Raw genomic sequence first — 25,157 nt, forward strand, 5'->3', positions numbered from 1 at the left:
CTTCATTCATCGGATGTGAAATTTTATTTTGATTTTTTAGGCTTCGGCCTATTACAGACTTGGTTTCGACCTCGCCTATCACTTATAGACAAAGAAGAGTAGACGAAAATATGAAATTTCAGACTTGGTTTCGGCCTTACTCTACCAGTCATCGAATCAGAAGAACAATAAAGTTACTTCAGACTTGGCTCCGGCCTTTTGATATATCAGAACGAAACTTACAAATTCAGACTAGGCTGTATGGATTATAGTCCTTTGCCTTTCCCTATTGGGGATAAATTTTAAAACAACAACGTCAATACACAGATATCAATTTACGAGTTGCACGGATATTTTGTGTTTTTTTGGGAGTCAAAATAAAATATTGTTAAGTACATAGTCAACAAAAGACACGATACATCGTTAAATGTTAATTTACTTTACAAAACAATCGTTCGGGTGTATTTAAATGATTGCAAAAAAATATAATTAACTATAAACCGGCGAGTAAAGATGTTTAGTTTTATATTTACAAATATAGTGTACTATTTCATAGTTTATATCTTGAGCGGTGCTCAAGGGTATCAAGAAATAAATAGTTATAAGACGGTAAAAGAAAGATATACTTTAGATTTAAGAGGATGTTCTTTATTTGAGAAGCAGTGTTTACAGTTAGACGATGATCTCGATCTTTTGTATTGTGCTTTAAATACAACTCATAACAACAATACTCAAATCCCGTTTTTTTGTCAACATAAAATTTGGTCCCATCAAGCTGAACTACTTGATAATAAATTCCTTGAATACAAACTTAAACTACCATGTCAAGACGAAAGTGTTATTATGGACTGTCTGGGCATAAATTTAAACACTATAGACTGCTTATTGAAGAAAAAACCAATTTTAAAAAATAAATCTTGTTGGAGAACGGTAAATAAATTAGAAACACTGATCTTTAATGACTGGCAGATAACAGGAAATTTTTTAAAGAATTGCTTGGTTGACATCGAAGCACATAGTTGTGGTAGGATACCACCAGATCCGAAAAGCCTTTCACAAACTCAAACATTGATATGTCTGCAAAGTTTAGAAGACACTTTACGCCCAGAGTGCCAATCAGAAATAACTGCATTGAAAGAAATGAAATACAGTTCCTTACAGATTGATAAGATTGTCTTTGCTGCATGTAACTTGGACCAAAAGACCTTTTGCCCCGATGAAGTCCCTGATTCCCTACTTATGTATAAATGTCTTGTAAGACATAAGTTTGAAAATGGTGAGTATTAAAAAATAATCATTGTATAAAAAAGTTTGAAGTATTATAAAGAAGTTTTTTTGTTTTAGCCATGACAAAACGCTGTCAAGATCAACTTTTTTATGTTCAAAGAAATATGGTCATGAACTATAAAATGAGCAAAGGCTTAGTAAAGTCTTGTAAAGAAGACATTCGTAAATATCATTGTCGCAAAGGTGTAGTTGATGACAAGGGCGTTCGACTAGCACAAATATTACTTTGTTTAGAAAACGTAACAAGAAATGATAGCATAAAACTTTCACCAGAATGTGTTGCTGAAATGACAGAACACAGGAAGATGTTAATGGATGATTATAGGCTGTCACCGGAACTAATGCAGAATTGTGCAAATGATATAACAATGCTTTGTAGAGGTATTGAAGTTGGGGGTAAAACAATACATTGCCTAATGGAGCACGCCAGGCCAAGAAGACGTAAAGATAAAAGGATTAGTTTAGCTTGTCAACGATCTTTAGAGATATTAGTGCAAGAGACTGATCCAGGTGAAGATTGGAGGGTTGACCCAATTCTGCGCAAAGCATGTAAACCAGTTGTGGACAGAGCTTGCAGAGAGGTGAATGGAGGCAATGGCAGAGTAATGTCTTGTCTTATGGAAAAACTTGGTACCACTTCAATGACTAATGGTTGTGAAACTGCTTTGTTGCAAATACAGTATTTCATATCTAGGGATTTTAAACTCGATCCACAATTATATAAAGCATGTAAATTTGATGCAGTAACTCAGTGTAAAGCCAAATTACAATGGGCTGATCTTAATGAGTATCCATCTGAAAAAGACCCTTTAATACTGCCCTGTTTATATAATTATGCTTATAATTCAGAATTGAAAGGAATACTCAAGCCAGCTTGTGAACAACAAGTTAGGAGAGTTATGAGTCAACGAGCGGTTAGTGTAGATCTGCTTCCTGAAATAGCTGACACATGTATGGATGATCTGGCTAATCTTTGTTTTGAAAATAGTGGAAAAGGAGAAGAAATAATATGCCTACAAAATAAGATTAATGAGCTATCACCTAAATGTAAAGAGGTAGTGACCAACTTTACTGAAACACAAAGTGATCATATTGAATTAAATGCTATTATAAGCACAAATTGTAGAGTCCCTATTGAAAAATTATGTGCATCTGAATTAAAAAGTAAAAAAGATGAAGACAATATATTAGATTGCTTAATAAGACATAAAAATGATGCAGAAATAAAAGCTAATGTAAAATGCAGAGCAGCAATTGAACATGAACAATTAATATCTTTAAAAAATTATAGATTTACTAGAAAGTTTAAAAATGCATGTAAGTCGTATGTCATGAGATTCTGTCCAAAAGCACAAACAAAGGTGCAGATTGTTGTTTGTTTAAGTGAAATTATAAGAAACGATACTATAACCAGGAGGAAACACACAATATACAAAGAATGCCGACAACAACTGCGAAGTCAACTTTTTCAACAAAAAGAAAGTATTGATTTAGATCCAGATCTTAAGGAGGCTTGTAAAAAAGATCTACTAGAGTTTTGTCCTTCTGTACCTCATGCGGAATCAGCAGCCTTGGAATGCTTACAAACAGCAAAAGGAAAATTAAGTGAGGGCTGCAGAAAGGCTATATTTGTAGTAAGGAAACAAGAATTTACAGATAATGGTGTTGATTATCATTTAGTAACAACATGCAATGATATGATAGATTTATATTGTCACAACTTTGAGCCATCAGTTCTTCTAGATTGCCTAAAGGTGGGTTGTGTGAGAAGTATGTTTAATGTTGCCCAACTTTAATATTTAAAATTACATATACAAGCACCAATTTAAATAATATATTTTTGTATATATTTAAACAATTAAATAATTAACTTATTTTTCGATTTAAAATGTTTGTTTACCCATCTGTTGAAAAAAAACTACTACATTACCGAAAAGTAATGATCAAGATTATTATTGTCTTTTTATTTATAGGCTCATCGCTTGGAACCAGACTTTGATAATAATTGTAAAACTGTGGTTGTAACTAGGATGATAGAACAAAACCTGGATTATCGATTCAACAATAACTTGCAAAATTCCTGTAAAGGGGACATCAAAAAATTTTGTTCTCATATAATTGGTAAGTAAAATAAAATATACTTTGATAACGATTAAAGTACAAATACCAAATTGTTGTATTTTTTTTTTTAAGTTAACGAGCCACAAGATGTGGAATTACAAGGAAAGATGTTGTACTGTTTAAAGGAGAAGTTCAGGGAATCCAAACTTGCAAAAACATGTGAAAATGAGTTGGCAAATGTATTAAAGGAGCAAGCTTTAAATTATCGTCTTGATCCTCTCTTAGGAAAATTATGTAAAGCAGAAATACAAACAATATGTGCTGTCCCAAATGACTCTATTACTAATTCTGATGGCCAGGTAATATAGTAATACTTTGTACTTTCATCATTTTCGATAGTAAATTATATATTAAATAGTTTTACTAGGAAAGATTTTCTTTTCAATCTGTGACCTCATCAAAATCCATATCCTTAAATTCGTCATTCAACTCTTGATGTTATTTTCTTCTTTTTTTTTTTCACGTCTACTTTAATGCCGCGATTTCAAATATATTATATTTAGTAAGAGTAAAAATTAATAATAGTATAGTACAGGAAAGGATTACTTTGTTGTAGGTAGAAGAATGTTTAAAAAATGCACTATTAAATCATAAAATAGTGTCAGCTGAATGTGCTCATGAAGTCGTACAGATAATTGAGGAAACTGAAGTTGATATTGAAGCTGACCCCTTACTGGAGCGTGCCTGTGCTTTGGATTTATTAAAATATTGTAAAGATCTCGAACATGGAGCTGGCAGACGTAAGGCATTTTGTGTATATAAGTTTTAATTGTAATTGACTTAAATATTAAAGTGTACTACTGTCTGACCGACTACTATCTGACCCGAGTGACATTGGCCTGTCTAACGATCTTTCAAGTAAATATCTAAAATTTTCTCATTTTTTTCCTTTAAAAGAATCTGTAGAATATAATAAATCTTAAGATAATACCCAAATTGGTTCAGCCGTTTTCGAGTTTTACATTTAGACATTTAGCAAATCATGTTTATTATTTCAGGTTTGAAATGTTTGAAAATAATTCTTAATGATAGTAATAGAAAACTTGAAGCAGAATGTCAAAAAGAATTATCTAGCAGATTGGAAATGTATAGATATGTTGCATCAGTGAGTATTTTATATAGTTTAGATTAAAAAATATTTGTTTTTGTTTTAAAATTTATATAAAAACCAGATTGGTTTGAAGTTTTCAGTGGCATAGTCAATCAAATAAAAATATGATTATACATACTCATATCATATTTTGCATACGCAGCATATAATGTATTAAGTGGTGTAATATTCTATATGTGTGTATTTTTCAGTGTTATTCTGATTCTATGAAATGCTGATGTGTGGTAACATAGCTTAATATATGCACACAGTGCATAATTTATTTTAATATAAAAGTTTTTCTCATAAACACTTGTATTCATAAAAAAATTGTAATGATCTACATATATTCTTAATGTTTTCATACTCAGGGGCAATATTTAGTTTCATTTTATATATAAAATATAATAATGTATTAGTTTTGTTACACAAATATAATATTTATTCGAACACATAAACCACTCTATATATCAGTTGTGTTCAATGTCTCACAATATATGTATATATATTTAAAAAAAAAAAACAATTGCATGTGTAAGTTGTTTAATAAATTATCAATTCTTACTTTCAGGTAAATGTGATTGAAAATCTAGGAGACATGTATGATGGAATATCATCATCTCCGTCGAAAAAATACTTTCTAGTTGTAGGAATTTCAATTGTAGGATTAATCTTCATATTTGGTTTATATTGTGGTCGTATGACAAAAAGGGCTATGTATATAAAAAAGAAATAGATTCTAGATAAATAGTTTTATTAGGAAAAATTATTCTTTCCTCTCTGTGACCTCATCAATGTCCATATCTTCAAACTCATCAGTCGACTCTTTCTTGATGTTTTTAGGTTTTTCGTCTTTTTTCACTTCTACTTTAATATCGCCTTTGAGAATTTTCTGACTCTCTTCGAAAAACTGATTTGGATGATTAATGCCTAAACCGAAATCTGTTTTATGGACTGCATCAAAGTATTTACTGCATGCAATTTGGTAGTGGCCCTTCTTAGTCATGTCAACTATGTCATTGACTGCTGTAAAATAAATAAAGTATTTAGATGTCTGGAAAGTAAATAAATACAAATAAAATAAAAGTGTTTCATTACCCTCAGATTCTAATCCATATCCTTTTAATTTATTCTTCAAGATGTTTGTATCAGAATGACGATAAGGACAGCCGTGGCAATCACCTGGACCTACATTTGTATTAATGATTTTCAAGCAAGTAAATGGTGTGTAATTTTTCTTACTACCCTCTTTTCCATAATTGTATCTTATGTTATATGCATATTGTTTCTCAAACTTGTCTAATTCCATTATTTTTGTAAACTCTTCTCTCCAAAATCTCAGTGAATCTTCTAGTGTGACACCTATTCCTTTTAAATAAAGGCCATATTGCAATCTCCCACCGTGTTTAAGATGATGGACTGAACGTAACTGTTCATGCAGTTGCTTCATACATAGAGGAAATGATTTAATGGATAGGGAATCAATACTTTCAATAGGGATTGTCACCTTAGTGTCGCTAATAAAATCATTTCCAGAGTATGATTGATGCAAACCTTTCAGTAAGGAAACCAGCCTCTCATCCTGTTCAATTTCACCTAAATGGTGACACGCAATTGCCAAAGTTTGACGCAGATGCATCCTAAACTGTGCAGAAAGAACTGATATAAAATCTTTATGAGGAATGTAAGCATATCCACCACGAAGGTATACTTTTCTTGCTTTGACCAAGTCTAGAACTTCATAAAACTTCACTTTGTAGAATTTAAAGTTTTCTATATTTTGACTGCTCTGATAAAATGTTGATTCCCTTAAATATTTCATAAGCTCACTCTTTTCACTATCAGAAATGTTGGTGTAACATAGATTGTTTATTTTAAAAAAAGCATCAATTGCATCTGTCTTCATAGTCATAAACCTCATTTTGAACAACTCAAGCTCTCTGGATATAAACCAACGACGTAATTCCTCAGTTCTACAATAAGCTAACCTCAGTATGAAATGAGCTATATGATCTTTCCGTCTAGCTTCTAGATCTGCTTGCAGAGTTCCACAGCTAGATTTTTCACAAAGTTTTGCATAGTACTTTAATCCCTGATTCTTTAAATCGCTTATTACAAAGTCTGTCCATTCTTCAGAAAATATTCTTAGACCTTTTAATGTGGTTGCAGTTGCTAAACATCTTAACAGTGACAGTCTTTCTAAAGCTAAAGTTTCAAATTCTTGTAATGATATGTCATCTACAGGAGGAACTTTATACATTTGTAAATCGTGAGGATAATTATCTACCAAACTACCGGTACTAACTGTTTTTATAGATTTTCTTTTTATATTAAATTCCATTTCAAAGAGAAAGTTGTCACTTCTCTATTAAAACACTTAAATAATATATTGGATAAACATAAAAATCGAATATAACAAATTAACTGAACTGATTACTTTTTCTAATATAAAAAACTAAAACTTGGCGCGAATTTTGACGTTGACATTCCTAAATTATTTTTCGTTCAGAATTTTTACTAAAATAAAATAAATATTATTACCAAAGTGTAAGTTCAGAAAAATATTAAAAAATTTAGGAGTGATACCGAATTGGTTTCATATATAAATTATACAAAAAAAAACTTTTTTTCTATAAATTGTGTCGCTGTTTTTTATATACTTGTACAATCTGCTCGTCATTACTCATTGTCAATTAGCTGCCAAAGATGTGCCAAAGTCAAGTGACACTGTGACATGGATATTCGTGTCATGTTGGGTATTGGGCATTTGAATTTAATTTAGTCAAATACTACTTGTAAATTTATATTTGGAATGAATAATACATTGTTAGGATTAAATATGTTTGTTATAATTTGAGTTTATAAGTATATTAATTTATTTGTAATATCTAACATTATTAAATAAAGTTTAATAATATGGTTCCAAACAAGATGCATTCGTCATTAGATGACTTAGTTCAATACACACAATTGTTTAAACCCGTGACTACAATTTTGCAAGGAACAGTGCTACCCTTTTTGATCATTTACCCACTCATTTTCTATTGCTGGTTCTTCGTATACGGTATTGAAGAAAACTTTGAAGCAGGGTTTGTGACTGTTTCGGTAGTCGCTGTTATACACATTTTTATTTGCCTCTGTTGCTACTGGAGTGTTCACATTCAATGTTTCTTGTCGTGTACACCGGTAAGTTGAAAAATCACTAGCTTATCATGCTTAGAATTATAGAAAATATATTTAATTTGACATGTCATTTATAGGTTAAAAATCCTTTACAAGCGGAAATCGTTAAAGTAGTTCCAACTTCTAACAATGGCTTCTCTGAAATTGTTAAGCTTCATCACACAGAGGTAAAGTATTTATAGTTTGATCATGTTATAAACAAATAAAATATATGTATTAATTAATTTTGGTTTAATTTATTTTTTAGTCTACTAAAAAGGATGGTGCAAACCCAGATGTTTGGTTTATCTTTCAAAAGAGCAAATATGTTTATGATTGGAATAAGAAAACATTTCATACAGTTGAATTTCCTGTTAATAAAACATATGAGGAATATATTGAGTCTAAAGGATATGCAGATGAAGAATCCATTATTTTAGCTGAGAAAGAGTTTGGGAAGAATGAAATGATTATGGTAAAAATATTGGTTTTCTTTTATCAAAAAGTATTTGTTTATTTTTCTCTACACATTAACTTATACTATTTTAAGTATAATTGATGCCTGAAAAAGAAATCCTGTGTTTCAAGTCCACAGATTTTATGACAATTACTTAAGCTTTAGTTAAAGCTAAGTTAGCTTGCAATAATTTACATAATTGTGATATGATTACATATTTTCTTACAGTGAAAAGTTATTAATTTTTTAAATCTAATTGATTTCAGGTTGTACCTGAATTTATGGAACTGTTTAAAGAAAGGGCAACTGCTCCATTTTTTGTATTCCAAGTTTTTTGTGTTGCTTTATGGTGCCTTGACAAATACTGGTACTATTCCATTTTTACCCTTGTCATGTTGGTTATGTTTGAGTGTACCCTCGTACAGCAACAACTGAGAAATATGGCCGAAATAAGAAAAATGGGTAATAAACCGTATCATATTAATGTTTATAGAAATAGAAGATGGCGTTCAATTGATAGTGATCAGTTGGTACCAGGAGACATTGTTTCACTTATTCGTTCACAAAATGATAACATTGTGCCCTGTGATATTGTACTATTGAGAGGGTCATGTATAGTTGATGAGTCTATGTTAACTGGTGAAAGTGTTCCACAGATGAAGGAACCATTAGAGAATGAAAAAGATCTAAAACAGAACTTAGATATTGAAGGTGATGGTAAACTCCATATGTTGTTTGGTGGCACTAAAATAGTTCAACATTCATCACCTATTAAAAATGTGTCTAATGGTTTAAAAGCTCCAGATAATGGATGCATTGGGTATGTTATTCGAAATGGCTTTAACACGTCACAGGGGAAGCTTTTGAGGACCATCCTGTTTGGTGTTAAAAGAGTTACTGCCAATAATCTTGAAACTTTTGGATTTATATTATTCCTATTAATATTCGCAATTGCTGCTGCAGCATATGTTTGGATAAAGGGTTGTGAAGATCCAGAAAGAAATAGATACAAACTTTTTTTGGAATGTACATTAATTTTAACATCAGTTGTACCTCCAGAGCTGCCAATCGAATTATCTTTAGCTGTTAACACATCTTTATTGTCCTTATCAAAGTTAGCTGTATTTTGTACCGAACCATTTAGAATACCTTTTGCAGGTAAAGTTGAAATCTGTTGTTTTGATAAAACTGGTACATTAACTAGTGACAACCTAGTAGTTGAGGGCGTGGCAGGAATAGGAAAAAATACAGATGCTACAGTTATACCATTGTCTGAGGCTCCAATGGAAACTATTCAGGTTCTGGCAACTTGCCATTCATTAGTACAGTTAGATGAGGGAGTAGTCGGAGATCCATTAGAGAAAGCAACATTAAAAGCTGCTGAATGGAATCTGACCAAGGGAGATGCTGTTGTACCAAAGAAAGGTAAATCACCAGGACTTAAAATTGTTCACCGAAATCACTTTGCAAGTGCTCTAAAGAGGATGTCTGTTGTAGCTGGTTATCAAATAAATGAAAGAGGGTTTATTGAAACTCACTATATTAGTAGTGTGAAAGGTGCTCCTGAAACTATTAAATCTATGCTAAAAGAAGTTCCTAGCCACTATGATCATGTTCATTTAACCCTATCAAGACGAGGGGCGCGAGTTTTAGCTTTAGGTTACAGAAATTTAGGCAAGTTAACATCGCAGGAAGTTAGGGACTTGTCAAGAGATGATATTGAGTCCGAACTGACATTTGTTGGTTTTGTAATCATATCATGCCCCTTAAAAAGTGATTCGAAAAAAGCGATTGCTGAGATTGTACACGCATCCCATTCAGTCGTAATGATTACCGGCGACAATCCTTTGACGGCATGCCATGTAGCAAAGGAATTGAAATTTACACAAAAGAGCGATGTACTCATATTAACACAATCAAGCGATAATTGGTATTGGAAGTCCATTGATGAGTCGGTAGAGCTTCCAGTACAACCATTTAAAACTGTAAAGGAACTTACAACCAAATATGATCTATGCATAACTGGGGAAGGCCTTGCTTATCTAAATGAATATCATAGACAATTTTTAGTAGGAATCATAGCTCATATTAAAGTATTCGCTAGATTTGCACCAAAACAGAAGGAATTTGTTATTGTTACACTCAAGTCTCTCGGATACGTGACACTAATGTGCGGCGATGGTACAAATGATGTCGGTGCCTTGAAACATGCAGATGTTAGTATATATTTAATAGTATAGTAAAAATTGTATTTCAATAAGGGGTCGTCTATAAAATAAGTTACACGGATTTTTTTTTGGACATGGGCGTCTCACCACTCTTGTCACGTTTAGTGTTTTAGTGACCCTCCCCTAATAAATATTACATACACCATTTACATTGAAATGCAAATGGCACACTTCCTCAGACCCTTCTCTCCATTATTTTCAAACGCCTATTATTGATTTATCGCTAATTTTCAAAATGAATATATGCAGCAATTTTATGTTGTATTATTATATTTTTAGGTTGGTGTAGCAATTCTCGCTAACGCGCCAGAACGTATACGAGAGAAGCGTGAGGAACGCCCCATAGAACCGGAGATTCCTCGGAGACCGATGGCGTTGCGCGATCCACGCGCAGAGGCCCGAGCCGAAGCCGCTGCAAGACTGAGACGGGCCATGAAGAAGCTGGAGGAAGAAGATCAACCTCAACTCGTTAGGTTGGGTGATGCTAGCGTTGCTGCTCCCTTCACAAGTCGACTGTCTAGTATACTTTGTAGTACGTATATTATGTTTTTCATATAATTATTTTTTTTCAATGTTTATATTATAACTGTGGCTCGTGGTTTTACCCTCGTTAATTTGCGAAAAAACGTACTATAACATAAAACAACATTAACATTAAATAACCTATAGCCTTTCTGGATAAATGGACTATCCAAAACAAAAAGAGAATTTCAATTTGAACCAGTACTTCCTGTGATTAGCACATTCAAAATAAACAAACAAACTCTTCAGCTATAATATTAGTATAGCTACTATTAAAAGATATTATGTATTCTTTTTTTCATACACGAACTTTGAGTTACACTGTAATGTGAAAGAGACAAATAAATTAGATGACTTAAACGTGTAATGGTTGTTTGTTACAGTTTGCCACATAATAAAGCAAGGTCGGTGTACCCTCGTAACGACTCTTCAGATGTTTAAGATCTTGGCGCTCAATGCATTGATATTGGCATACAGTCAGTCAGTGCTTTATCTTGATGGTATCAAATTCAGTGACGTTCAAGCAACACTACAGAGTTTGTTATTAGCATCTTGTTTTCTGTTTATTTCGCGATCGAAGGTAAGGCTTTAAATTGAGAAAAAAAGACGCTTTTAATTGATTTTAACTGGAATGGAGTGGTTTTTCTCTATAAATACTGTCAATGTGAAGTGTTTGTGATAGAGGAAAATGATAAAATCGATTTTCGTCACCACGAATCAGAAAATCACAGAAATAATATTTTACAAATACCAAGCTTCAAGTAGTAATCGAAGTTGCGACTGCTGTTAATATATCACTTTCCTCTACTTTACCAGAAATGTCATTTTTGTTAAAACTTCGAAAGTTTAATGAATATTTTTTTAAATATATTTCTATTAACTGTATACAATAATAACCTAATTTACTTAACTACTGATTATTTAAATAAGTAATTATTATTATTGAATTATATAAATGATATATTTTTAATGTAATTTTCAGCCTCTGAAGCAATTATCAAAACAGCGTCCTCTGCCAAACATCTTCAACCTGTACACAATAATGACTGTTCTCACACAATTCGCAGTTCACTTCTTATGTCTAGTGTATTTAGTACGTGAAGCAACTCTACGTTCACCTGACAGGTAAAAATAGTTAAATTTTTAGTGTGTCTTAGGCTTTTTATCGTACGCCCGATGAGAAAGCAACATCATGCATAATAATAATCGCTAGACTACTAATGTAAGTAATCGTTACATAGTATAAAACAAAGTCGCTTCCCGCTGTCTGTGTGCTTAGATTTTTACGCAACGGATTTTGATGCGGTTTTCTTTAGTACATAGAGTGATTCCAGAAAAAGGTTATATGGTATATGAAGGTTATATGTATAATATATTCATAATTTAGTAGAGTAATACTGATAGTTTTGGCAATCGTCGAAGCCAGGGCAGGTCACTAGTAAAAATAGCTTTACCATAATAGCCATATAGTCTATGTATGTAAACAAGTAAGCTGTAGTGGCTAATGAGTGCTAAAACTGTTGGTAATAAGGTTTTCTTTATAATTTTTGAAGTTATACTTTTTTTGACGCGTTTGGTAAAAACGATGAGAGTAAATTTTTACGATGCGCGCGCACACCGTCACAAAAAATCCGACACCCTGAAGTTAGCTAGTCAACGAAGAAAAAGTGAGCTAGCCAATGAAGTATAACTTCATACGTGCGTACATAATGTAACGTTGTAAGTACATAATTAATATAAGTTAAATCCTACATTAAAACCTTAAAAAAAAAACAATTTTATTACAACTTATTCTGGGACAGGGGAAACCGTGACAATAAGTACACATACACTTTTTTTTTTAAATACGATTTAAATTGACGACCGCTCTGATGATGATTTAAGTAATATTTAATTTAGGCAGTTAAATAATAAAACTATACAACCTCATTATTTTGTTCGAAATGACAGAAACAGAGAAATTATTTTTAAGCGGAATATAAATTAGTATATTATGCTTATCAATTTTTCTATTATTTACAGAGATACAACACCAAAACTAGATATGGATTTAGCGGAGGATGAAGAACGCGTGTTCACACCAGATCTTGTCAATAGTACCGTCTATATTATCTCTATGGCGCTTCAAATATCTACATTTGCGATAAATTATAGAGTAAGTGTAAATCTATATAAATAAAAATGGATGTTGCTAAGCGCATAACTCGAGAATAGCTCGACCAATTCGGCTAATTTATTTTTTTTGTATGGCCCACAGAAGGTTTTTATACTAAAAAAATTTACAAAATTAAAAAAAAAAAACTTAACTTTTGACATAGTCATAGACAAAGTCTGGGCAGCTAGTTATAAATATTTCTGAGCGAGATTCCTAATAGTATATGAATAATTTTTATATGAATAATTTTGAATGTATTAAACATTTAAAACTTTTTTTGTAACAATAGTAATGATACTTTTGTTCGTGATTGTTATTTCTTTTATAAGAACAAGACAATTTGTGTAATCAATAAAACTAAAACATTCAAGATACATTTTTAGAGAAAGATTGGAAACATGGAGTAAGTATTGCATTTGTCCTCTTTTTATGTGTCATATATTTTCAGGGTGAACCATTCATGGAAGGGCTTCGAGACAATAAACCTCTACTCTACAGTATTTTAATATCGGGTGGCGTAGTGTTCGCGTTGGCTACTGGATTCATTCCCGACCTCTCCAATTTGTTTGAAATTGTGTATTTCCCACCAGACGTGAGTGTAGTATTATGAACTTTTTATATTAACCACTGATGACTTAATTTATATTTAAATAATTTGAGATTGTTCATTATAATTGTGTTTCCTCGCAAATAAAAGAAAAACCGACTTCAATTACATCGACAAGTAATACAACATAAGTAGACGAAAAAATAGTTGAATAAATACGCGTTATAAAAGATTACTCAAAAAGTAGTGATTAGATCTCGATTAAATTTAAATGTGACTACATGACAAGTATCAGCTTTTGAATAAAACAAGAATCATCAAATTTGGTAAAGCCATTGAAAAGATGTACGGTATCGTAGATCCATAGTAGATCCACGTAGATCGACGAATAAATAGTCAAATAAATATGCATTATTATATATAACTCGAAAAGTACTTGTTAGATTTCAGTTACATTTAAATATATTTTTTTAGTGGTGGTGCGTGTCATATGGTAATTTATTGAAAATATAATTATGTGCCTTATATACGTACGTATTTAATATAATAATATATGTTATCTTTGTTTCAGTATCGAGTGATTTTAGTTCAAGTTCTAATAGCGGATATGGTATTCGCATATTTGGTGGATCGAATTTGTTTGTGGCTGTTCGGAGACGCTCGCGTCAGCAACGTGACGTAGTACACACGGACGCGCTCACGCACACACTGATCCGGCCAATCGTGTAGCGGTGTTCCTTTACTACCTGTGAATAAGTGTTCGGTGTCCGTTCTGTGTGTGTGCCGGCCGTGTATGGACTCGTAACAGCTCAAAATATATGCATTTAAAGTTATCTAAATGTGTCAGTGGTATTTATTTATGAGAAATAAATGTGTAGTTCATTTTAATCTTGTTTTATTTGAACGTAACGGTCAAGTACACAGTTAAACGGTCGTTAGTTAGTTTCCGGTCAAGTTACTTTAGAATGTGTAATATATCAAAATTGCATAAATTTCATCTACCTAATTGGGTTCGGAAATACCGGATATCAAGGAAAACATTCCATTCATTCATCCTTAGAATCTCACAATCAATAACATGGTTAGAAAGTAGGATGTTATACTGATTTTTTAATTTTATCCTTTGGCTTTGTAATATTAGTTTTGTTAAAAAAAAATACTTTTAATATTATACTCTTTACTTGAGTTCTTATCTTACAACAAAAAGTATATAACTAAGGTTGTACACGATTTTATATTTTTCAAATTTATTTCCTCAGTTTAAGACAAAACTCAAATCATTAATTCATGAAAAAAATTCAAACACTGAAACAGGTTATCTTGATAACAATAGATCGGAGTTAGTATTTCAATCCTCCATATCCATGGCCGCCGAGGTCCCAAGAATTAAGCCCCCAACTGTTTTGAAGTCCCCAACCACCACCCAAACCTTCAAGACCTAGAAGGTTCGATGAGTAGGAGTAGACGTTGCTATTGATGGGTGCCATGGGAGCGATCGCCTCATAAGCAATTGGTTGGATGATCTGCTTGCTGATAATTGGCGCCTGAATGGTTTGTGGATGGGCAGCGCTGCCGATGCGTTTGACGACCGCGTTGAAACCTTTGACGTCATCAGCAGTATAGTCGACTACTCTCACTGTACCGTCGGGTTCTGATAGAGAGTAAGAACCCTTGACTACACTGCCATCGCGTACCTCGGATTGGGCTTTATTATCTCCAGTGTGTGGATCATTAACAGCGTAGTTGAATTCATAGCGGGGAATGGACTGGAAACAAATTTACATCACAGTTTAATATAATATCTATTAAAAAATATCATTAAAATAGTACACGAAGAACACAACAGAAACGAGTAGCCAGCTTATTTGTTTCCGCGTACAACTCGAAAAGTCGAAATTATTTTGTAGATTCACATACAGTTAATACGCATTGACAAACTACGAATTAAAACTAAACGATCATGCAACGAATGTGCTAATAATTTTTTACAAAGAAATTCCCCGTAAAATTATTATTGTACGTAGCAGATAAAAAGCAAGGTGAACGTACGAGATTTAAATCTAGTTAAATCTAAATATCACTGGGAGTAACGACACGACGATGTATGTATATTTTATCAAATTTTCATAAAAAAAGATGCAGTCTTAAGCGTAATTCTTTCAATATCTTTAAGTGCACACCGTGGTTTCGTGTCTTGTTTGTTTTCACCGAATAAAAGTACATCTATACAAATAAATAAAATTGAAGTGTCTGTTTGTAATATTAAAATAACCGCTTCTTACTAAATGCATATAGATACACGGTACATATACTAAAATATATTTTTTTTTCAATTTTTGTCTGTTTGTCTGTCTGTTTGTTCTGGCTAATCTCTGAAACGACTTGACTAATTTTGACGGGACTTTCACAGGCAGATAGCTGATGTAATAAAGAGAAACTTAGGCTACTTTTATTTTAGAAATTTAATTATTTTATGACTTTGCGAACTGAACAATATTTTTTTTGACAAATTTCACGCGAACGAAGTCGCGGGCAAAGCTAGGTAGTTATAAAATAATTTAAATTTAATTGCATTTATAATAATGTAAAATATACTATAATTAATAAACTAGTGTACCTGTAATATTATACTATATTTTAAACTGAATGGGTAAATGTCGAAATTTGTTAGAAGCATTATTATATATATATATATATATATATATATATATATATATATATATATATATATATATATACCTTATTATATTTGAATCTGTACATCTTTGTCTGGCTTACTGTAATAAGTACGATAATATTGGTGTAATATATTGGAATAATTTTGGTGTAAACTTACATAGCTGTCGATAGCCGCTACTTCATATCCACCAGATGGAGCGGCGACGGCTGCACCAATAAAGCAGACAATCTGGGACAAAACAAAAACATTTTAATAAATATAGTATAAGTATACAAACATTATATTTTATTTTTATATAAAAATTTTTATAAAAAAAATATTTACCTATATTTAAAACTTACCGTGATAAAAATATGCATTTTCACCGATTGATAAAAAATATCCTTCAGCGCCTGGGCAGGTAATGTAAGTTGCTTTGTGTGACTGTTAGAGAAATACAGCGAAAGTTGATTATATACCGACCCAAGTGAGGTTGGTTAACTCCTGACTATCCTTCAGTTTTTCACGCTCATTGACTAATCGAATATCGCGATTCGTGCTATTTTCGTAACATCATAAAATTAGGACTAATTACGCTATAACATATGCTTGGAAGTTTCAACATTATACTTGGAACATTAAAATTTAATTAATTAATCGATTAGGTATAGGTAGGTATCAATTATATTGTGAAAAGTTAAGCAAAATGATTGTTATGTTTTTTAATGCAGTTGCATGTTACTTTAAACTAAGTTTAGATACTTATATGCTATCATACAAACCAGTCACGTCGTATTCATATAGGTACTACTTAGTATTAATCTTCTTATAAAATAAAATAAGTTTAAAATGAGTTGCTAGCAATTATAGGCTATTAGAAGTTAAGCAGAAGTCGCTCACTGGCAACCAGCAACAAAATGGTCACGATATTTTTCATGGAAAAACTTTTAGCATCGAAAAACTAGCCAACTTTCATTAACAAAATCTAGAAAAAAGTTAACAGTTTTAACAATAGTTACTATGTGTTCACACTGCACATTTATATGTGCTTGAAAGACAATACTTTTATTGGATTAGGTAATCTATAATAAAGAACAATTAAATCATTGCACTAATCATGAATATGTAGAGAACTAAGCACCTTCACGCTGCCTCACATTGAAACTGCAATGATATCGCCGGAAAGTTATTCATATATTCAATATTCACATTGCAAAAAACATGCGAAAAAATGTAAGCCTTGATTGCATTTTTGCAAGAATTTAATTAATAAATAATTTGTTGAACTATGCTGTAAGAGCCTATAGTTTACAATTTATCTACATACAATTGACATATGACTTAGGTATCGCAAATCGACGAATCACCTCGTAGTTGAAATATTGCCTATTCATCTGATACTTTCTCGACGTATGGAATCCTGCATCTTGCTGGCTTTAACTATGTGCTTTATTGATATTCCAGCTTACTGAGGTAAGATAATGAGTTACTAAAAAATTAAGCGATTTTTTTTTTAAATAAGACTTCAACTATCTATATAATAATACGTAAAGCAATATCTTTGTACCCCTTTATACGAAAACTGCGCGCACGGAGGAGTATGAAATTAAAAAAATATATATTAAAATAATTGTGTTTGCTCGCAAACGAAAAAAAAACCGTCTTCAATTACATCGACAAGTAATACAACGTAGATCGACGAAAAAATACTCAAGCAACTACGCGTTATCAAAGATTACTCAAAAAGTAGTTATCAGATCTCGATAAAATTTATAGGTGACCACATGATAAACATCAGCTTTCGATTAAATTAAAAATTATCAAAATCGGTACACCCAGTAAAAAGTTATTACGGATTTTCGAGAGTTTCCCTCGATTTCTCTGGGATCCCATCATCAGATCCTGGTTTCCTTATCACGGTACCAACCTAGGGATATCCCCTTTCCAATAAAAAAAGAATTATCAAAATCGGTACATCCAGTAGAAAGTTATGCGGTATAATACAACGTAGGTCGACAAAAAAAGCGTCAAGTAAAAACGCATTATTAGATATAACTCGAAAAGTACTTGTTAGATCTCAAATAAATTTAAATGGGACCAATTGGCACACACCACCTTTCGATTAAAACAAAATTTGTCGAAATCGGTCTACCCGGTCAAAAGTTCTGATCTAACATACATAAAAAAAAAATACAGTCGAATTGAGAACCTCCTCCTTTTTTGGAAGTCGGTTAAAAAAGTATTACACATACTACCATGTATTTAACACATACACGCATTTAGAAATAACTCTTGTTTATAATTATATAAGTAGGTTATTATAGTCTTTGACAACAGCACCTTAATAATGTTCAAATTTATAATTTAAATTAATTTTATGATCGAATTTCGACCACTGGGCGACCACTAGTTTTAATTAATACGAAAATGTTATACGCAGAACACGCGAATATAGTTATTGTATTCATAACATATATACATACATACATGATTAAAAATATTAAACACAATATTTCACTCGCTACTATAACTGAAAAAAATAATATATAATAAAAGATATAACTGAAGAATAGATAGAGAAAGATAAACTGAAGTTGAAATTTTTCATTTGTTGTGAGTAAGGATTACACCACACTTTACTTAATTGAAACCTAGAATTATAGAATTGACCTAGTCTTATAATATAGCTGAATCAGTGGTAGAAACCTTAAAAGAAACCCATTATACGTGAGTCTCCATGACAAAATATTGTGTATAATCTTGTACGTATAAAAAATTGTTAAATAAATAAATAAATAAGAAAATGGTGATGAAACATACATTTCTCTTACCTACCTGTTTGTATTCGCAACATTGTGGTGATTAAAATTTACAACTTTAAAGTAACGGTCTGTAACCCCTACTGCTGAAAAAGGCGTTTTCTTCTACTAATGTGAAGAGTTAAAAATTAACCCGTCTTCATATATTAATTGTGGTTTCGTAAATAAGTCCAAATATTAAGGAATTTCTTTCAAAATATGTTGTTTCTCTTACTCTATTTTCCATCGCAGTCGAGGTCAAGATGAAATCTATTTGACAACTTAAGGGCACTGGTAGTACTGGCACAAGTTAAAATCCGTGACTGTACGCGCTTTAACAAGTCATCACGGCTCTATCTCTGTAATTACTGAAACTAATTAAAATATTTTTAATTAAAAATATATATTTTACGCTGATCTTAATATAACATCAAACATTTTTGTACATATGCTATTATTTGCTTTACGATTTGTAATTTATACACATTTGCAACTAATTCGGCTCTTCGACCGCCTCATTACCCCTTTTCAACGGGAACACTCTTTCCAGACTTACACAAATTCACATTTGCAATCAGAACCCGGAGAAAAGTTCCGAGCCACCCGGCCCGCGCCCTCCCCACGCTGCCTTTAATTAACAGAAAGTGGTTCATTAGAGCTTATTCATTAAAGCAAGGAGTAATTAGCGAACTCTAATGAATGCTGTAATAATGTAAGAGCGGCCGCTGCGGACTGCGGCCCGACTTCTAGATTAATCTAGAAGCTGGTATAATTTAGTAATGGCGTTAATTTATTACCGACTTGATTGCGGGATAAACGATCTATTAAAACTTCGTCTATACAGAGAATTTATTAACTGTTTTTGTTGGATTAAAGTCAAGTTATACGAACCTCACTTTTCAAATTATATTTCATGTAATCTGATCATACCAAAGCTCTAGCTTAGCTCTTTGTATAAATATTTCTCTACTTTTCCATATTTTTTGTTCGTTTGAATATAACATTCATTATAACGTCATTGTTATGAAGTAAAATCATATTGGTAACATTTTGTCATCATATTGAATATTATGTATACAAATTGTGGTGTAATAATATATATTATATAATTAAGTATAAAAATCTTTTATCATTTAACTTAAGTGATAAATCGATCATAAAAAAAATAAAAGAGCAAATAAAATTGTTAATATATCTACTAGATTTTATAAAGCATTAGATAAAAATGCTTAATTCATTTGAGAACCATTCCGCGTACGATAATTTTTGACTATACATAAAAAGTCATCGTTTCTTATTTTACGACATAATGATAATGTCACAGATAAATATATCTACAAACCTCTATGCTCGAGACACATAAAGGTAAAATTTTGACCCACAAATACAATATATCAAAATAAACATTCGTCATTATTTATGTTATTATTTGAAAAATCTCTCGTTATAGTCCCAGCTGGCATGTTAGCATGGTTTGCCGGACATTGTACGCATAATGATGTATACTGACATCACTAAAGTGTATCGTAATAAGCAGACTGAAAGAACGGTGTACAGCGGTCAAAAGAGGTTTGTCACATCACATCAATTTTCAAAAATATTTTTATCTTATTTTTTTATTCAAACGTTTTGCGACTCAACTGTACATTCTTTTATTTATTATTAACTACAAATTTGAACATTTCGAAAAAATAGTAATATATTTGAATATATATATTAATGTTGAATCTTTTGTAAAATGTGAGCTAATACTTATTTGAAAGACATGTGTAAAAAGAAATAATATACGAATCTGACTAATATAAGCACTAATATAATATATGAACTATCATCATCATCATCATTTCAGCCTATTACAGTCCACTGCTGGACATAGGCCTCCACAAGTTCGCGCCAAAAATGGAGGGATCTCATGTGTTTTGCCCATAGTCACCACGCTGGGCAGGCGGGTTGGTGACCGCAGGGCTGGCTTTGTCGCACCGAAGACGCTGCTGCCCTTCTTCGACCTGTGTATTTCAAAACCAGCAGTTGGATGGTTATCCCGCCATCGGTCGACTTTTTAAGTTCCAAGGTGGTAGTGGAACTGTGTTATCCCTAAGTCGCCTCTTACGACACCCACGGGAAGAGAGGGGGTGGCTATATTCTTAATGCCGTAACATGAACTATACTATAATAAATACATTATTTTAGTTAAAAAAAAAAAAAAAATAGAAATTTATCGTATACTTATTATTATAACCTATCTCTTAATTGTACATGCTTTAACTGTTATTGTAACGTAGAATTTTGCATGTTTTTAAAGATAGCTGAGAATACCTTATAAATAGTTACGGATATCCGGCACATACCTGAACGATAATAGTAAATGATATTTTTAATCTTTTAAACCTAAACATTAATTAATTTAACACTGACAGCATCAAAATTTTGTTTATATAATAATGTTTTAAATTATTCACACAAAACAAAGCCCAGAGTTTTTCGTATGATGTTTTAATATTTTTTCTATCAAACCAAATTACGCTATAATTTAACTAATTATTGTTTCAAGAGAATCACATTTTTTAAATCATTTATTTATTATATTCAACTAAAACTTTCTAGCAGTCACACCAATTTTCTGTTTTAATTAAATATAGTAGTACACTTTACTTAGTAGTTAAAAGGGTTAAGGAATTAATATTAAAACCATGTGATGATATATTGAATATTTAATGCAAAGCAAAACCTATTACTCGAGTTGTGGAGTGGCCACGGCGGGTTCGAGTATTCTAACTACAGGTTATAATACAACGAAGGCTTCAGGCTACTTGCATAGGTTCTTAGTTGTCAAGTTATGTAATCATTAGTTAAATTAGTTAAATTTTTTTTTCCGTTAGAAATATGTTTTAAAATAGATGTGATATAAATAATAATGTATATTATAAAATATAATTAATTTTCTTTTTAAATAACTTCTTTTTTAGAAGTTGGTGGTTATAGGTGGTGGGAGACCCACAAGGACTTACAACCAGACCGGAAATAAATATTTGTATATATTATATTCACAAATATTCACTCTGAGCGAAAATCGAACCAGCGGCCGTCGGTGTTTAAAGCGCCGCCGACACTGCACACACATCATTACATCAGAGCAGTCGGAGTTATAATAATTGTACCTAATTAAATAAAATACATGTTATTGTAAATTGAGAAAATATTTTGTTATGCTTTCAAACGCAATTTTTTTTTAACGATTCAATTACATCGACACGTAATACAGCGTAGGTACACGAAAAAATAGTTAAGTAAAACGCATTATTAGATAAAGCTCAAAAAGTACTCGTCAGATCTCAATCTTTAAATCAGACCACATGAAATGAACCAGCCTACGATTAAAAAAAAACATGTGCTTTAGACCACACGACTGAAGTAAAACTTCTATAGGAAACGTAACTCTCTCTTTCTATCTTCACTAACTTCTATCTCTCTTCTGACTTCCGTTCGTTACGCCCGATCACTCTTTTCGTAACGCTCTAGTCACGCGTTCCTCAGCTTACTCCCCGAGTCAAGCCTGCGTAAAGAAGTTTTACTTCAAAAAGAATTTAAAAAATCGGTACAACCACGAACCAATAGTCATATGGACGAACATCTCGATGAAAGCATTTACTTGTGTGTGTCAGTCACACAGGAGATATGGGTAAGAATGGGACTTATCAGAGATATTTCTTTTGGCACGTTCGACTTTGTTATATTGTGTAGGTATATAAGTATTAAGCTTGCACAAAATGAATTTAAACATATCACATTTCTTAAGTTGAAACTATTTAATTTTGAAATTGTAATGAAAAACACCGAGTGAATATTCAGATACCTATGGGCAAATTGTATATTCCTACATCCGGCAATTCAAACTTGGACCGTGACGGAGAAAAACTAATTCTTTGACAACTTTAGTAAAAAACAAACGGACGCTCTTTTTTATACGACTAGGTCGGCAAACAAGCGTACAGACCGCCTGATGGTAAGCGGTTACCGTGGCCTATAGACGCCTACTAGACGATCAGCATCGCAAGCATCTTGACGACTCTACGCCAGACCCTCCTTAGAAGCTTGGGCTACCTTACTTAGCACCGGAAGTCCGGAACACAACTCTATTTGAGAGTAGTGCTATTTAGCTGTGATCTTCTGTAAGGTTGATGCACTTTCTCAGTCGGGCTGCCCTCAAATTTGAGCAAGATATTTCCTGATGTTTTCTACCTCAATAAATTCTCATTTAATCATTATATAATTTAATTAAAAAAAAACCTTTAATGTCAACGAACACAGGAAAGTTTTCTTAGCTTCATCTTAGGCGTTTTGCAATAGAAATCTATACATATATAAACAAAATAAAGTGTCTGTCTGTTATTTAAAAATAACTGTGTATTTTCAAGTACACAGTATTTACATGATACTAAAACATAAACAAACGATTTTAAAAAATTTGTCTGTCTGTCTTTCTATTAGTCCGGGCGAATCTCCGGAATGGGTGAACCGATTTTTATGTCACTTTCACTAGAAGATAGAGGAGGTTGTGTAGCAGCATATAAGCTATTTGTTGTTCCAGAATTCCCTCGAAATCGGGATTTACATGCCAAAAACCGCGTCCAACGCGCGCGAGTACCTATCGGCCAGATACCTATATATGAAATAATCAAACCCTTTTTCCATTTAATACGCCAAATTTTGCGACCAAAACTAAATAAAAATAAAATACTACATACTTTTGATTTCTGAGCGTTTTGAAACAATTTATATTAATTTACTATTAACTAACTTAATTTAAATAAAATAAAATGAAAGACATGTAACCGATTTGGAGGCTTTAATGTCTCTGCTTAACTACTACAGTCTTGGGCCCAGCGGATGTCAGGGTGGCCGACCAGATGCTGAGTTTGCATCTCTTGCTTATTTCTATGAATCTTATACATTGTAACGTATCCTATGTTCTACCTAATCTAGAGCGGATGGACGAGTCGTAATTATAACTACATTCTGCATACCCAACATTTTACTTTGTTTAGTCAAGTCTTTATAGTTATTTTTTTTATATGCATGATGAATTAAAAACGATTTAAAAATTGTCTATAATTATGTCTGTCTCTGGAACGGCTAAATAAGATAAAGGTCACATGGTAACATACACTTTTAATCACATTTTTCCCACGGGATCAAGGTCCAGTTAGAATCTTCCACGTGGTATAGCTAGTATTCTACAATGTATGGGTAGTTTGAAAGAAGGGGAGAAGGTATAAATGGGTATAGGTATAGTTCTTGTGGTTGTTATTGTTGTGTACATAGTTCATACGATAATATTTAATGGGACACAGACTTGGTTTTAGCTTCAGGTAGGGGTCAGATTATGGAGGCTGATTTTTGGCTATTACTCCGTAAATATTGTAGGATTGCCTGCAGGCGACGCTATTGATTAGTCACTGGCGTTCGGTGGCCATCATTCATTCATAGTCCTCACGTCAGTCAGGGCTCGCGCCATTTTTCGTCTGTTTTAGTCATTTTTTTCGCCACAGCTCCGGTACAGTACATATTTGATGCTGCCTGTCAGGAAGGAAGCATGGCTGCGTAATTGGTCCTGCCGGCGGATAAATTCTCACAAAGCTCGCGGCTTTTTGGCATCGGAAACTGGTTAATGAGTTCTATTGAAAGGCCTGCACACAAACGCAACAAACTGTAGAAGGGCTGTATAAGACTCATAGAGATTGAAAAAAATAAAACTAATCCACCCATAGAGATACACTAAAATTGATTCTGCTGGAATCATTCTATCGAATTTATTGTGACAAATATTTTTTACAGTAGGATGATTTCCGCAACGATACGGGAACAATGAGTTAATCCAATTGTAGGCTATGTCCAAAACTCGTGTTCAATGTGCATAAAGTGCGCTCGAATGTACGTATTACGTGGTAGGTGCGATTATACCATGTTTAAAATAAATTTATTTTAATCGTAAAGTATAAAAATATGTGGGTAAAATTTAGTTTATTGATTTCGTATTCAAAATGTGCGATATATTGCTTGGTTACCAAATAGTGTTCGATCTTAAATAATAATGTAATTGACTATGACTGAATCTTTAACTGTGCACCTACATGTTTTATTTATAATTAAAA

At 32.3% G+C, this 25,157-nt stretch overlaps 4 protein-coding genes across 4 annotated transcripts; 2 read left to right on the forward strand and 2 right to left on the reverse strand.

The window, feature by feature from the left end:
- Nucleotides 1–492: 492 nt before the first annotated feature.
- Nucleotides 493–5,558, forward strand: LOC123669730 (Golgi apparatus protein 1). The gene is made up of 7 exons (XM_045603320.1): nucleotides 493–1,255; nucleotides 1,324–3,020; nucleotides 3,240–3,387; nucleotides 3,460–3,686; nucleotides 3,944–4,127; nucleotides 4,386–4,492; nucleotides 5,049–5,558. The coding sequence occupies exons 1-7, from the start codon at nucleotides 493–495 to the stop codon at nucleotides 5,211–5,213; spliced, it is 3,291 nt and encodes a 1,096-aa protein (XP_045459276.1). The 3' UTR covers nucleotides 5,214–5,558.
- Nucleotides 5,215–6,818, reverse strand: LOC123669334 (DNA primase large subunit). Its single transcript, XM_045602942.1, has 2 exons — nucleotides 5,576–6,818; nucleotides 5,215–5,503 (listed from the first exon to the last, which is right to left on the reverse strand). The coding sequence occupies exons 1-2, from the start codon at nucleotides 6,816–6,818 to the stop codon at nucleotides 5,244–5,246; spliced, it is 1,503 nt and encodes a 500-aa protein (XP_045458898.1). The 3' UTR covers nucleotides 5,215–5,243.
- A 409-nt stretch (nucleotides 6,819–7,227) lies between these two features.
- LOC123669117 (endoplasmic reticulum transmembrane helix translocase) lies at nucleotides 7,228–14,436 on the forward strand. The gene is made up of 10 exons (XM_045602751.1): nucleotides 7,228–7,663; nucleotides 7,738–7,827; nucleotides 7,908–8,114; nucleotides 8,363–10,312; nucleotides 10,604–10,856; nucleotides 11,230–11,426; nucleotides 11,829–11,971; nucleotides 12,869–13,001; nucleotides 13,450–13,593; nucleotides 14,120–14,436. The coding sequence occupies exons 1-10, from the start codon at nucleotides 7,394–7,396 to the stop codon at nucleotides 14,228–14,230; spliced, it is 3,498 nt and encodes a 1,165-aa protein (XP_045458707.1). The 5' UTR covers nucleotides 7,228–7,393; the 3' UTR covers nucleotides 14,231–14,436.
- Nucleotides 14,437–14,708: 272 nt separating this feature from the next.
- On the reverse strand, nucleotides 14,709–17,601 carry LOC123669731 (cuticle protein 7-like). Its single transcript, XM_045603322.1, has 3 exons — nucleotides 17,575–17,601; nucleotides 16,385–16,456; nucleotides 14,709–15,314 (listed from the first exon to the last, which is right to left on the reverse strand). The coding sequence occupies exons 1-3, from the start codon at nucleotides 17,599–17,601 to the stop codon at nucleotides 14,889–14,891; spliced, it is 525 nt and encodes a 174-aa protein (XP_045459278.1). The 3' UTR covers nucleotides 14,709–14,888.
- Nucleotides 17,602–25,157: the final 7,556 nt, after the last annotated feature.

Source organism: Melitaea cinxia, chromosome 3, assembly GCF_905220565.1.
Source record: "Melitaea cinxia chromosome 3, ilMelCinx1.1, whole genome shotgun sequence".
NCBI lineage: Eukaryota > Metazoa > Arthropoda > Insecta > Lepidoptera > Nymphalidae > Melitaea > Melitaea cinxia.

Coding starts and splice junctions, on each gene's coding strand:
- LOC123669117 (XM_045602751.1), top strand. CDS start 7,394: ATGGTTCCAAACAAGATGCATTCGTCATTAGATGACTTAGTTCAATAC. Junction 11,427..11,828: donor TGTTTATTTCGCGATCGAAG/GTAAGGCTTTAA, acceptor TGTAATTTTCAG/CCTCTGAAGCAATTATCAAA. Junction 11,972..12,868: donor ACTCTACGTTCACCTGACAG/GTAAAAATAGTT, acceptor TATTATTTACAG/AGATACAACACCAAAACTAG.
- LOC123669730 (XM_045603320.1), top strand. CDS start 493: ATGTTTAGTTTTATATTTACAAATATAGTGTACTATTTCATAGTTTAT. Junction 1,256..1,323: donor AAGACATAAGTTTGAAAATG/GTGAGTATTAAA, acceptor TTTTTGTTTTAG/CCATGACAAAACGCTGTCAA. Junction 3,021..3,239: donor TTCTTCTAGATTGCCTAAAG/GTGGGTTGTGTG, acceptor TTTTATTTATAG/GCTCATCGCTTGGAACCAGA.
- LOC123669731 (XM_045603322.1), bottom strand. CDS start 17,601: ATGAATAGGCAATATTTCAACTACGAG. Junction 16,457..17,574: donor GGCAATATTTCAACTACGAG/GTGATTCGTCGA, acceptor GTTTTGTCCCAG/ATTGTCTGCTTTATTGGTGC. Junction 15,315..16,384: donor TAGCGGCTATCGACAGCTAT/GTAAGTTTACAC, acceptor ATTTGTTTCCAG/TCCATTCCCCGCTATGAATT.
- LOC123669334 (XM_045602942.1), bottom strand. CDS start 6,818: ATGGAATTTAATATAAAAAGAAAATCTATAAAAACAGTTAGTACCGGT. Junction 5,504..5,575: donor ATATGGATTAGAATCTGAGG/GTAATGAAACAC, acceptor TTTATTTTACAG/CAGTCAATGACATAGTTGAC.